This window comes from Limulus polyphemus, unplaced genomic scaffold, assembly GCF_000517525.1.
Source record: "Limulus polyphemus unplaced genomic scaffold, Limulus_polyphemus-2.1.2 Scaffold4010, whole genome shotgun sequence".
Taxonomy (NCBI): Eukaryota; Metazoa; Arthropoda; class Merostomata; order Xiphosura; family Limulidae; genus Limulus; species Limulus polyphemus.
The window spans coordinates 60,357-73,874 of NW_013669620.1; the positions used below are offsets into that span (position 1 = coordinate 60,357).

Consider the following 13,518-nt stretch of genomic DNA (forward strand, 5'->3'; position numbering starts at 1 on the left):
TGTATTCACAGTTACTGGTTACTTTGCTGGTTATATGTAGATGAAACTGTGCTTGCTGCATTGCTCATCTTTAAACAGAGTAATTTCTGTTAGGTTATGTACACCAGCAAAGTAGCCAGTAACTGTGATATGTGTAGATGAAACTGTGTTTGCTGCATAAACACTAGATCACAAAGTTACTTTTCTGTTTAGTCTCATTGTTAACAGATGTTGATGCTTAATAGAAGAGTAAAAATGTAGTGTGACTGAACTAAATAAGCAGTTTTGAATTCAAGGTTGCACACATGAGGCACAAGGCAAAGATCAAGGCCGGAAGCCTTTCAGGTTAAGGGCAGTGTAAAGGCTACTCCTTGTCGGAGAAATGGCCTCCTTCAGGTCTGACGATAATCTGAACAAGTGTAGTCAAACATTGTAACAAAATATTTTTGTTTTTGCCATAATAAATAGTGGTTTTGATATTTCGTTTATTTAAAACAATAAAACATAGTGCATACTTGAACAGGATTTTAGTCACAGAACAGTTAAAGGAGACTTTGTGTTTTGTTTGCCAAAGTGAGTCTAATTAGTTTTGTCATTTGTTTTGTCAGTAATTTTCCTGTAGAGTTTCATTTAAAGGTCCACTGAATATGTACTTCCTTTGTTAACGTAGAATGATCTACCAGTTACATAGTCATGTCCATATTGAAGAATGTGCATCATTGTCAACCTTGAAATGTAATAGTTCAAAAATACATGTTTTTTATTAAGGCACATGTAAATCCTAAATGTCATAAATTTGCTTTTCATCAATATATCTCACTTCTTTTTATGGGAGGAAAAAATACATGGTTAGCTTACAGTTTTGGGGACAAAATAAATAGAAAAAATAGTACTGTTCAGCAGTTTGAATTATTATTATTATTGCAGTATTTAAGATTTCCCCATGAATTTTGGTCACGTATTTATTTGGTAATGTATAAAGTTTGGGAATATGTATCTGTGGTTTTAATGGCAAGATGCCATGTGATGGTAATCAAAGTAAACTTTGTTTTTTTGCTTGACATCGTGGCTTCAGTATTGAAGGCAAGCACGAAGTAACAATTTTAGGAGGTCTGAACGAGTTCTGCGTAAAATTCTACGGCCCTAAAGGAAGTAAGTCAAGTTCAACAAATTTGTTTTCCACACTTTAAACGTGATGTAACTTATTCTTCAAATTTTGCCTTTATAATGTCATGCAAGATCGTGTTTTCGTGTTTTCATGAAGAACAAAGTGGTGATGCTTAATAGCTTTGTTTGTTATTCAAACGTTCAATTAGATTATTTATTTTGTTATAAAATGTAGATGATATCGATATTGAAATGAATTATATGTGAATTGATGTACATTTTAATTGAGATACACCCATCTAGATCTTGATGCAAAAAATGTACATGAGATTATTTAACTATGGAGTTAGATATAGTACTTGAGCTTTCTTCACCATTTGTTACCATAAGTTGTAATCAGGAACATTTACTCATGTTGGCTAACGAAACTCGTTTCATGACTGTCTGTATCAACTGTCGTAGAGTATCTTCAGGAACATTTACTCATGTTGGCTAACGAAACTCGTTTCATGACTGTCTGTATCAACTGTCGTAGAGTATCTAGTTTAACCACTGAGTGTATTACCTAATGAAGTTTTACATGTCCTTAGATCTTTGTGAAAAGACAGAATGGTATGGATTTGTTTTACACCCACACACTTATACTTATTCTTGTCAAAAATGTATCAAATAGGCTACCACACCTAAAGACATGTTAAACCTCCACTGGATAACATTATTTGTCAGCAACCAAGCTGGGCTGATCAGAGCCAACACAACTAGAAACTGTAGCTCTCAGCTGATCATAGCATTGAATTTCCTGTCTATTGTGAACGAGCATACTTTATATTAGAGGCTGTATAGTTAGTGTAATATTTCAGTTTTAAAGGCTATTTTTTTATGTTAAAATAATGAATTTCTTGCTGTTTATAAATTTCATGATATTGAATGCACAATTATTACTACTAATAAATGAATTACGTTTTAAGTTGTGCGATAGTTTGTGGTCTAAAGCTAAAAATTTGTTTTGTTCTCCAGCACCGTATGAAGGAGGGGTTTGGAAAGTTCGGGTAGATCTACCAGAAAAGTATCCTTTCAAGTCTCCTTCAATAGGTAGAATGTAACTTAGTACTTTTTGTAACAGAATGTACATAGATATTGTTACATACTTGTAACTTCAGTTTTTAATCAGAGTTGGATGATCTGTATTCTGAGTGATGTCTTTAACCAGTCTTCAACTGTTAAATTTTTCTTCAGCTTTGTTGTATTTCCATATGTTACTTGTATAATTCGAGTCGATGTATTTTCTGTTGATTCATGTGTATTCATTTGATATCTCTCTTTTTTTTCATCCTTATTTAGGGTTTATGAACAAGATCTATCATCCAAATATTGACGAGATGTAAGTATTCTTTGATTCTAACTTCAGACACTTTTTTTGAAAATATTATGACTACTTACTGCATTATTATATGAGGATTTCATGACAGATAGTATGAAAAAAAAAAGGTTTTTATTTTCTTATTTTTGTTTTAAAAGACAATGAGAATAATTCTTCCAAATGAAAATATTACTTATTAGCATACCCTTATGTTACTGTATTAGCATACCCTTTCAAAAGAAAGTTGGAATAATTATAACATGAAGCCTAATTGTTTGAGGAAAACAATGCCTCTGAGAAAACGTGATATTAAATTTTTTTATTTATCATGATATACATGATAATAGTGTTAAAACCCTTTTAATATTCATTTATAAGTCAAACATTCTAGTCACTTATCGTCACAAAATTAATGAAAAAGTTCACTTGTTTACAAGTTTGTAAAAACACAGTTGTAGTGTGCTTGTTTAAATGAATACCTATAAATACCTGAAGTTTCTCATACAATCCTGAATTCTGTCTGTTTTGACATTTTGTAGCTAACAATTGTTAAGCTCTGAAAACATAAACTTGTAATGGAAAGCTCTGAAAACATAAACTTGTAATGGAAATTAAGATGTGCATTTCAACTGGGAGTAATTGGTCTCTCGTCTTCTCGGTACGAGTATTGATAAAACATTTTTTCAAACATTGCATCTTTGGTCATAAGATTTCATTTCCAGCTTCTGTATACCTGTGTTTACATGCAAGCAGTAAAGTGGTTGCATGCATTTTTAAAGTCACTTCTACAATATTATTACAATAATTACTATAACATTCCATGTTTCTCTGCTTGTTATTTAGTTTTTTTATTTTATTCACCCTTTTGATACAAATTTTTCACAGTGTTTTTCTTCTGAACTTCCTACCAGAATATGAACATAAATTTCTGACAGAACATTACTAAGACTTGTTTGGAATTCCTCGTTAATATGAACCATGAATAGTTACGGATCATATTTTCTTGGAGGATAGAATATGTCAACTTTACTTGTGAGATTTTGTTGATTCTTGGCCTCATTTGTTATAGAATCGGTGGCAGATGTTTTGACGAACCTTTCAACACTCTCCACTTCTTGCCAAACATTTATTAGGCTTTTCACATCTGGATGTTTCTCAAAGAAACATTGAAAGCACATGTTTTGTTGTGTAGTTCATTATGTGGTGGTAATACATAAATATGTGTATACATAATTGGTGCTGAAGAAGAGTGCTGTGTCCTCTGAACTGCAAATTAATGTTTCATTAAAATTGTCCCTAAACCACATCATAGTTATAGATAACAGAGCAGTCAAAGTAGTGATCTAGTGATTAGCATGGCTGACTGTGGACATGAGGTTCTGTTACTGCCATGGGTGTGTGGTAAAAGTGATGGTCAAATCCTACTATTCGGTCCGACAAGAGCAGCCAAAGAGTTGGAAGTGGGTGATGTTGAATTGTTGCCGTCCCTCATTTGTTGCCATTTCAAAACTAGGGACAATTAGTTCAAATATCCCTTGAGTAACTTCGAGTAGAATTCAACAAATGGTCAGAGTATCTAGCATTCTTTTTTGAAAATCAATTTTACTACAAAAATAAGTATTATAAGTAAATCCCATTACTTAGAACTAAACTGAATTTGAAATTTCGAATTGTGGTAGGTTTAGGGTTTTATCAGGATTATGCAACCGTAAAACTATGTTATAGTTAATTAAACTAGTTGAAAGAATTCTAAAATTTTCCAAAAACTTTCATACAATGTGAAAAGCTAATGCTTTGAGGTAGATGCATAGCATTAATAGTGCACAGTAGTGCAAGTGCACACACAGTTCCTGTTTCCAAAACTGTTCCATCACTGGAACTATGTTAGCATATATTTACTCTTTTAGTCAACATGTTGCAAACATGAAAGCTCTCTGTTACAACTAATCGTGTGTGTGTGTGTTTATAAAAATTGTTATTGGCTTAGGGAGTAGTCTTCTAAAGCCTTGTTGTTGATCTTAAACATTTTAACTTTTAAGGCTGTGACTGATTAAGCAGCCTGTGAAAACTTGAAGGTGAGAAGAAGTCCATATGTTAAATAAATTTGATTTGTTGTCAAAACATGAAATTTTATCATTACAACTTTTTGAAATCTTGCATTCATGAAAATAAGTGTGATTTTTTTTGTAAACTTGTATTTTATCAACTGGCATTCATCAGTAATTTGTACTTAATAGGTGTAGAATTAAAATGGGTGTAAAGTATTTCTGACAGTTTTTAGGGAAGTAAATATCTCGTTTTTGGTTAAGATGGGGCCTGCTCTTTTGATTATCAAAAAAAAAACGTTTTTGCTTTTAGTACTTTCTTTGAAACAATTCTAATCATATTGGGTTGAAATATTAGTTTTATATAGATATATTTTAAATTGGAATCACTGATTAGTCTTCCCAATCATGGCTTATCTAATTTTCTGGTGCACCACCAACTTCAGCATTCATTTGCAGAAATTGCCCCCAAAAACATCACGATACCTTCTACATGCTTGACTGTTTGGACAAGGCACTTCTTCTGTAACCCCTTACAAACTTTTTAGCAAACAAAAGTTTATTTATTTATATATAAGGATAAAATTAAATACACCCACAACAGGGTGATTTTGGCCATCTTCACAGAATTCATGAAGTCCTGGATCAATATAAATATCATGGTATACTAGTCCATCATGCACTATGGAAAGAAGTTGATTGGATAGAATTTTGTATATCAAGAGGATCACGACTTCAAACACACACTTCCAAGAAATGCCGAGCTTTTTAAAATATAAGTAAGCTCAGGAGATTTTCAGAAAATGGTATGGATGCCACAAATTCCACATATAAAGTCCATAGAAGAAATGTAGGATTTGCTGGACTCCGTGCTGGACAAAAAATATCGAGTGTACTAAAGAAAGCCTCCGGAAACAGATTCAGGAAAAATGGAGGCAAAGTTCAAAAGAAACTTTGAGAAAATACAGAGACATAAAACCAAAAAGATTTTAGGCTGTTATTGATTCCAAAGATTGCCGCACTAAACGGTTAAATAAAGACTCTAAGAATGTGTAATTTTATAGTAATTTTCATTAAGGTTCATTTGCAGTAATTATAAGTTAATTGCTTTGGACATCGATGACTGTTTTTGTGTTAAGCTCATAAAATGACGATAGTCGAAGTGTTCTAGTAAATTTGCACAATACTGTATTAAAAAAAAAAGATTTTTACTTTTGTTACCTCTTAAATTAAACACCAAATAATTGATTAATATTAAAAAGATAAATAAATAAAAAAATAAATAGTACTATATCATTCTGACCTCATGGGCTTCTTGACCTTTGATCTCCTGTATTTCAATCCCCTCCTCAATTTGAGCTGCCAATATATTTTGATACATCAAGAAGTACCATATGGGGTTAAAGATGTTTGAAAAATCTAGTTCAAGCAGTGATTACTGTGGATTTGACATTACAAAGAATGGTGAGGAAATTCTGGTCTCTTATTACTTCTTTCTGACAGAAATGCTACTATAAAAAGTCAAAATATTCAATTAAAGTCGTAGTCCGTGTGAAATTATTTTTATTTCTGTCTTATATGCTCAATCATGTTCAAATGAATTTTCATGATCATTCTATTTGCATATGCAAAAATCATCATCTTCTGTTGACTTTATTGACCTGAAACTGATGTCAAAAAAAAAGTTCCATTTCTTCAATATATTTCAATGAAATATGACTTGAATATTAATTTTTAGTCGTTGATATTATCGATCATTTTTAACATCAATATTACATGTTACATAAATCCAGCATTAGTATATTTTCAACATTTTTGGAATTTCTGCTTAACTTTGGAAGAGCAATAACTAGTGTTTTTACACTTACATTAATTTTTGGTTTTATAAATGATTACTTTAAATTCGTTGTTTAAATGCCTAATGTCAACTGATTTTCAGTAACATTTGGCTGTAATATTACTTATGAAACTTGTAACACCTGTGTGTCAGAACTGTTAATAATACAAGTTTATAATCTTTTTTTTTTTAAGTAGATAGGAACTCTGAGCTTAAGTTTTTGTGTTAAAAAGGTATTTGTTTTTTAATATAAGTAAGAGTCTAACTAGCCTATTTTTAAGTTGCCTTTTTATTGAAGAATAATATAAAAATATAAAATGTTTTTTCTCTTCGCTCTCAGATCAGGAACAGTGTGTCTGGATGTCATAAATCAAGCATGGACAGCATTGTATGGTAGGACTATATGGATGTATATGTATTTTTTTCTATTTGAAAACCATTTGCAAAAAATTGTGAAATGATAAAGAGAATCATCCATTTATTACCAACTAATGATTAATTTGTAGTAATTATCAGTATCATGGGCCTCTGCAGAAATTATTCTGGTGGGGTGGGGCAAAATAGTGTGAAATCGTGCATTGAAAAAAATTTCGTATAGATATGCCGAATGAATAAAGAAAGAATTATGTTTCTCATTTTCCAGGTGGGGCAAGTGCCCCTCTCCCCCCTAGATGCCCACGAATTCAAGAGTACTGTAGTATCAAAACAAATTACTTGATGAATCTTGTGCTGACAACGTGTCACACGAGAGCATCTTAATTATTTGTAATATGAATATCTTTGAGAGTGAGTGTTACACGTGTACTGTTAGTACTGTCTGCTTTAACAGTTATTAAAGTGTACGTGCAACAGAGAAATACTACTAAGCCAAGAAAAAACGTAAGTGTTTGTAAATAAACTTTTGTGTTTCAATATCACAGAGAACTGTCACTGACTGAAATTTTCATGCTTCAGATCTTTCCAACATCTTCGACTCCTTCCTTCCTCAGCTGTTGACGTATCCTAACCCTATCGATCCTCTTAATGGTGATGCTGCTGCAATGTATCTACATAAACCAGAAGATTACAGAAAGAAAGTTCAAGGTAACAACAATAAAACAGTATATTTTGGATGTCATAAATGTTAATCTACAAAAGCAAATTGATCTATTTTTTTCGATGTGCGTTTTGTGATTTAAACGCATGTCGCAGAGCTATGATTGAATTTCGTATTATAGTCAGACATTTAAGAGCATAAACTGTTATGGAATGTTAACCAATGACACAACATTGATTGTTTACATTTATTTCTTTTAAACAAATTCTGAAGTCAAAGAAGGAAATGTCTAAACGGATAAACAAAAAACTTAGTGCTTGTTGTAAAAGATGCTTTGCTCATCCTATATATTTTTTTCAATTTTATTTTATCGTATGAGAAAGAAGGGTTGAAAGTGGTTTGCCATCCAAGTTTTTCCTATTACTAATACGTATATCAGATTGTGGGAAGACTTCGAGACTGTAATATTCGGTGATAATTTAACATCTTTCAGGTAAAGAAAAGCAATAAATACTATACAGTAGAGCATGAAAGGTTACGTATAATTACCTAAATTGTGAGAAAAAGTTCAATAGTGCTCTGCTGATTGTTTAATTTTAACTACTTTTGTAGAATTGGAAGATTCTCCTTCACTTGTAGCATAATTGTGTTTTTGGCTCTACTGGTTACTTTGACCATACTGGGGGATGGGACCACATCACATAGCGCATGTTGAACAATGCTTGAAATGTCCTTGAACCTAGGACTAGAGTGTTCTTTCAAGCAATCTCCCAGTCTTCTGACCATTGAACTCTCATAAACACCCCTATATGTTTGACGATGGGGGAAGGAGACTTCTAATTCCTTGAAAGAAGCCAAAATTAAACAGTCGGCAAAGCGCTGTTGAATATTTACTCTCAGTTTAGGTAATTGGCAAGTCTTGTCAGTTCCATCTACAAAGTTGGAAAAGAGAGAGAAAACTGATATTTTTGTAATCTGGACCTGTGACTTTGTGTTGTCATTATGTACAGTTATGGCCTATGAATTGTAAATTGTTTAATTTGATAATAGAAAAAAGCATAGGAGTTTTTCGATCTAACTGTAATTCTAAATGATTTATCCTTGATCCTTTATAGAAATGACATTTACGTGTAACATTTTTAAGGTTAATGTAAAATCTGGAATTATCTTGATCATTTATATAAATGATCTGTACATGTAATTTGTTTAAGATTGTAAACATAAGTTCAAAAAATAATGTAACTTTGGCATCGTAGGAAAAGAAGAAACAACGATTAAATCTATTGTAGCATATGTTACAAATCTTACGGCACATTTTGTGTTTCTGCATAATTAGGATGCAAGTCTTGTCATTTGATTGTGTTTGACGACAACAAATAAAAGCAGCATAAAGCTGTTATTTCTGGGTCATTTTTGACCAAACCTAGAAATGGAGTTTTATAAAAGAAAAACATTGTCTGCCACTTTATAGTTCATCTTTGGTCCAAGGCCTTAATTGTTAATTCTTTCACTGCCTTGAGTGCCCAAATGTCCCCCCCCCCTCTTGAGCATTGCCATGAAAGTTTGAAATTTTGTACAGCAATGAAGAAAGGGTATTCTACTTGAAGTTTTCCAATGTTTACCAGTTTCAAGTGTTTGAGGTAAGTAATTAAAAATATTGAAACATGCCATTAAGTTTTATTGCCTATGTAAAAATAAATTTGTCAGAGGGGGGTGATTTTTGTTTTTCTTCTTAGTATATAAATGTGGTAGCGGAAGCATTACGAGAGGTGGAAAGCATGGTGTCTTTAAGTCGCATGCACCAACAACTGGATTGTGTGCGTACAAACATATACAAACACTGCAAAAAGCATGCACTCAATTCTTACATCCAATTCTAAAGTTCAACTTTTGGGTGAAACTTGTAAACTATTGTAAGTGAACAAATTTATATTTAAAAATAGTTTCAAAAATAAATATAAATAAATAATATCATTGTATAAAATTTGTTATTTTTCATCATAATTTTTCTTATTTAATGATCCCATCACAGACTTTAAATGACATGTAAAAACTGATTTCAAATCTCGTTTGTTTTTGTTTTCTTCTGGCACAGTTCACAACCTTGAAGATTTTTATTTTTTAATACTAGATCTAATTAGTTGATCTAGATCTATGGCAACCAAAATATGGTCTGGAATGTTATTTTAATGTGTCTTTTAGTCTAAAATCCATGATTGGCTAAGAGAATTGGAGGACAAAAAATAGCTCCAATTTGATTTGATATTTTAATCTCATTTTCTAACCCTAAAATTCTTTAACGGTTACTCATTGTACATCATAATGTATTATAGACTTGCGTTAAAGTGTGATACTCAAGTATAACAACTAACTGTTACACTACAGTATTGGAGCACAAACAGTTTCTTAAACTGCATTAAGGTTTTTATCTAATAGATCAAATTGTGTTACAGGTTTTTAATATATGTACATGTGTGTAAATGTTTTGCAGATTATGTCAGAAAATTTGCCACAGAAGAAGCTCTTAGGGAACAAGAAGATGAATCATCCAGCAGTGAAAGCTCGATGAGTGATTTCACTGATGATGAAACAAAAGATATGGAGTTATAGCAGTTGGCTGGGGATGTGGTTGGGGGGGGGGGACTTTATAAAAGATGTTAGCAACTATTTCTCTCACCACCTTTATCATGTGTAATATAAACATTCTGGTTTAAATTTGAAGAAGATTAGATGCTGATTGTTGAACAGTTTTGTTGCAACGGAACCTTTAGATTAATGGATTGTACTGGTTCCGATTTGTTAAGCAATTAAATAGTTGACAAAAGACAGTTGCAGCCCCCCTTTTGTCATCTAGTTCCATTGTTGTTCCAGATAAAGAATGGAAAAGAAAATTCATTCTTTATACAAAGTCAGAAGATATTAAAGTTATCAGGTATTCAAAAAAAAATGTTTATAACCCTTCATCATCAGTATACATCTTGTATCATCTGCAGAACTGTACGAGTAAGATGATGTTTGTCATCGTTGCGTTACTCATGTTTGCAGAGGTACATTGTATACTTGCACACTCTTAGAGCACCGTTACTTGAAATCTAAATCCAGCTACCCTGTCAAGATTGAGAAGGTGTAGATTTGTCTCCTGCAAACCTTTAAAAAAAAACACCACTTGGAGTCTTTGTTTACATAGCTGATTACCACATAAATATTTTCACAGTAAAGTCCCTTAGAAGCTATGTCCAACCCTGGTGTCAGGAAGAGTTTTTATCTTGTCGTCATCAAGTTATTTCAGAGCAGTGTCATCTAAAGTCTGGTCAGCTAGATTGTCATCAGAAAATCACTATCCGAAGCTACTTGGTTAGTGTGTAAAATTGTATGACTCGTGGATACGTAATGTAAATTTTACTTAAGGACACACCAGACAAAAGATACACGGTTGAACTCAAAGTGGAAAGTGTAATCTATTCCCTTAGATGTGAGCTGGTATCTTCACCCTAAACTATGTGGCTCAGTTTTTAATTTTTAGTTTCAGCTGTTTTTATCACTCAGTTTGTCCTCGTATAAAATTTCTACTTGGTCTGCCTTTCGTTTTCTGAGAAGAAAGTTAATAACAAGTAGTGGTTTCAACTAATTATAATCTAACGTACCAGATTTTTATGAAATACAAGTTGAAATTAATCTCTTTACTTTTATCAAAAACACAAAATGATTATTGTATAAACTTGTTGTTAAAAATGTTGTTTCATCAAATGAAAAAAATCATTTATGTCCGCCATAAGTAAATATATATACGTCAGTTTCCAAAAGGTCTGGATAATGTATTGATAGCTTATCACAGGACCTTTAACTTTTTATAATTTAAGAAATTCTAGGTGTTTGGATTTCTTGCTTGTTGAACTACTGATTCAATCTAGTACGGCATAATAAACTTGTATGAGTTTAGAAATCCATAAAAAAAATCAAACCGTCTCTATTTTGTAACCCATCTTATTTTTCTTGCAGATACAGATATGTTCGTTTTATTTGTTATAAAAAGCTTTGGATAGAACATTCATTGCTTGTTACAGGATCTAACTTTGATTTTTTCTATCCTTTGTTAAGAATCTATAGTTTTTGTTTCTTTACCAGCTGGTTCCTACATTTGTTCATGTTCGAGAAACTTGGTATTTTCACTCTCTTCGGCATTAGTGAGTTTGTACTTATATAGTAAACCATTGAAATACAATATGGGTATTTGTAAGTCTGAAGACAGAAAAAATAGTAGCATGTAATATCTATAAAAATTGATGTGTAGTTAATACTTGTATGGTAATTTTGCCATGAAGACATTACAAAATTAAGAGCGACTTTTTCTTTGTTTTCCACCGACTCTTGAAATTTGTAAGTTGCATTAAGCTCATCTGGGTAATATTACTTGCAACAGTTTTGAGATTAGGACTATATCCGTTTGACTCTAATCTTTAGAAAAGTGGTAATTTTAAAAGTTTCAGAGGTTTCTATTTTAGTAAAATGAAATCGTACTGTACGTGTATGGGTACAAATTGGAAGGATTGTTGTAAAACAAAACGTTTAGCTTTGCTGATGTGTATTTGATATATTATAATAAGGGTTCACAGCTTTGACGTATGTATAAAACTTAAGTTAAACTAACAACTGTGTGACATTTCTTTTCGGAATGTGAGCTTTAGAAAATTTAAGGTTTGAAATGTGACACAAAAATCGGTCACCCTCAAGAAAGGTCTGCCTTTTAAAAAAAAATTGGGTTTATGGTTTGTTTGTTTTTTGTGTAGTCATGACTTAGTGTATAAATTTGCATCATTTTGGGCACATTATACATCAATTGATGTGCTCGGTAATATGCATTAGAAACTGAAAGAGTGTAGAGATATGAGGACTTAGCATACAACAACGCTTCTCTGACAATGATTACTAGGTATTTCCTTTTTGCCAGAAAGATAGCACAAGCGTGTAAATATGTGGATGTAGTTGTAGCTTCGAAGGGCTGAGGTGTTTGTAACATAATAATCTAGTTATATATAAATTTTTCTTCATTAGATTTATGGTGTGTGTGCGCCTCCATCAGTGTGATAATAATGTAGTGATCAGACGTTTTATACTTTTCACAGTATATTGAGCTATGTTTAGAATGTATTCACAAGTTGTACTGTGTCGTACAGTTGGTTTTTTTTTATAAGAAGACACAGCTGTGACACTAATGTTCACGAATAACTTTTTGATGAGTTCTGCGTCATAAATTGGTAAATTCTCTGTGTTAATTAGTTTCAAATTTTAGATTGGAATTACCTGTGCAATTATGTTGATGTAATGAAGCGTACTAAATGTGAAGTATGATGGATTGTGTTTTATTTGAGTAGACAAAACACAAAGACATGTTGCAATACGTTAATTGAATTACATCTTGCATCTTTTAATTTGACCAATTCGCAACTTGAATTATTAATTTTTATCTCTCTAACACTTCTTCTAGTGAAAGAAAAACATGGTACACCAAAATTTGCATGTTTTTGTACAGAAAAAGTGATTTGTTGAATAAAACTTCTTTTAAGCAGTTGTGACATTGACAAACTGTACAGAAATTAATTTGAATGTGTACTGTTTAGGATGATATTTGTATCAAATCTTTCCATAACCTGGAAGAGTGAAAAGTGGTTCACGAACTTTGTGGCTTAACCTATTCATTTCTTATTGTAATGATAAATCATTCATAGAGCAATTCTCAGATTAATGTTGATTGAATTTACTTGAACATGTTGTGTGCCAGTGTTAATATCGGACTTGGGTTGCATTATATATTGTATAAACATAGTCAAGATACCTTGCTACCTGATACTGGATTTAATGATAGTTGGGATACCTTGCTACCTGATACTGGGTTTAATAATAGTTGGGACACCTTAGGATCTGATACTGGATTTAATGATACTTGGGATACCTTGCTACCTGATACTGGATTTAATGATAGTTGGGATACCTTGCTACCTGATACTGGATTTAATGTTAGTTAGGACACTTTGCTACCTGATACTGGATTTAATGTTAGTTAGGACACTTTGCTACCTGATACTGGATTTAATGATAGTTAGGACACTTTGCTACCTGATACTGGATTTAATGATAGTTAGGACACTTTGCTACC

At 32.1% G+C, this 13,518-nt stretch overlaps 1 protein-coding gene across 1 annotated transcript in view; it reads left to right on the forward strand.

Moving 5' to 3' along the window:
• LOC106470447 (ubiquitin-conjugating enzyme E2 H-like) overlaps nucleotides 1-13,512 on the forward strand; it is a 46,137-nt gene extending 32,625 nt beyond the window's left edge. Inside the window, exons 2-7 of the mRNA XM_013931008.2 lie at nucleotides 1,055-1,131; nucleotides 2,104-2,178; nucleotides 2,428-2,467; nucleotides 6,669-6,721; nucleotides 7,283-7,411; nucleotides 9,856-13,512. Of these exons, the coding sequence (XP_013786462.1) occupies nucleotides 1,055-1,131; nucleotides 2,104-2,178; nucleotides 2,428-2,467; nucleotides 6,669-6,721; nucleotides 7,283-7,411; nucleotides 9,856-9,974 (493 nt within the window). The 3' untranslated portion in view covers nucleotides 9,975-13,512. The remainder of the gene's footprint in view (nucleotides 1-1,054; nucleotides 1,132-2,103; nucleotides 2,179-2,427; nucleotides 2,468-6,668; nucleotides 6,722-7,282; nucleotides 7,412-9,855) is intronic.
• The last annotated feature ends 6 nt before the right edge of the window (nucleotides 13,513-13,518 follow it).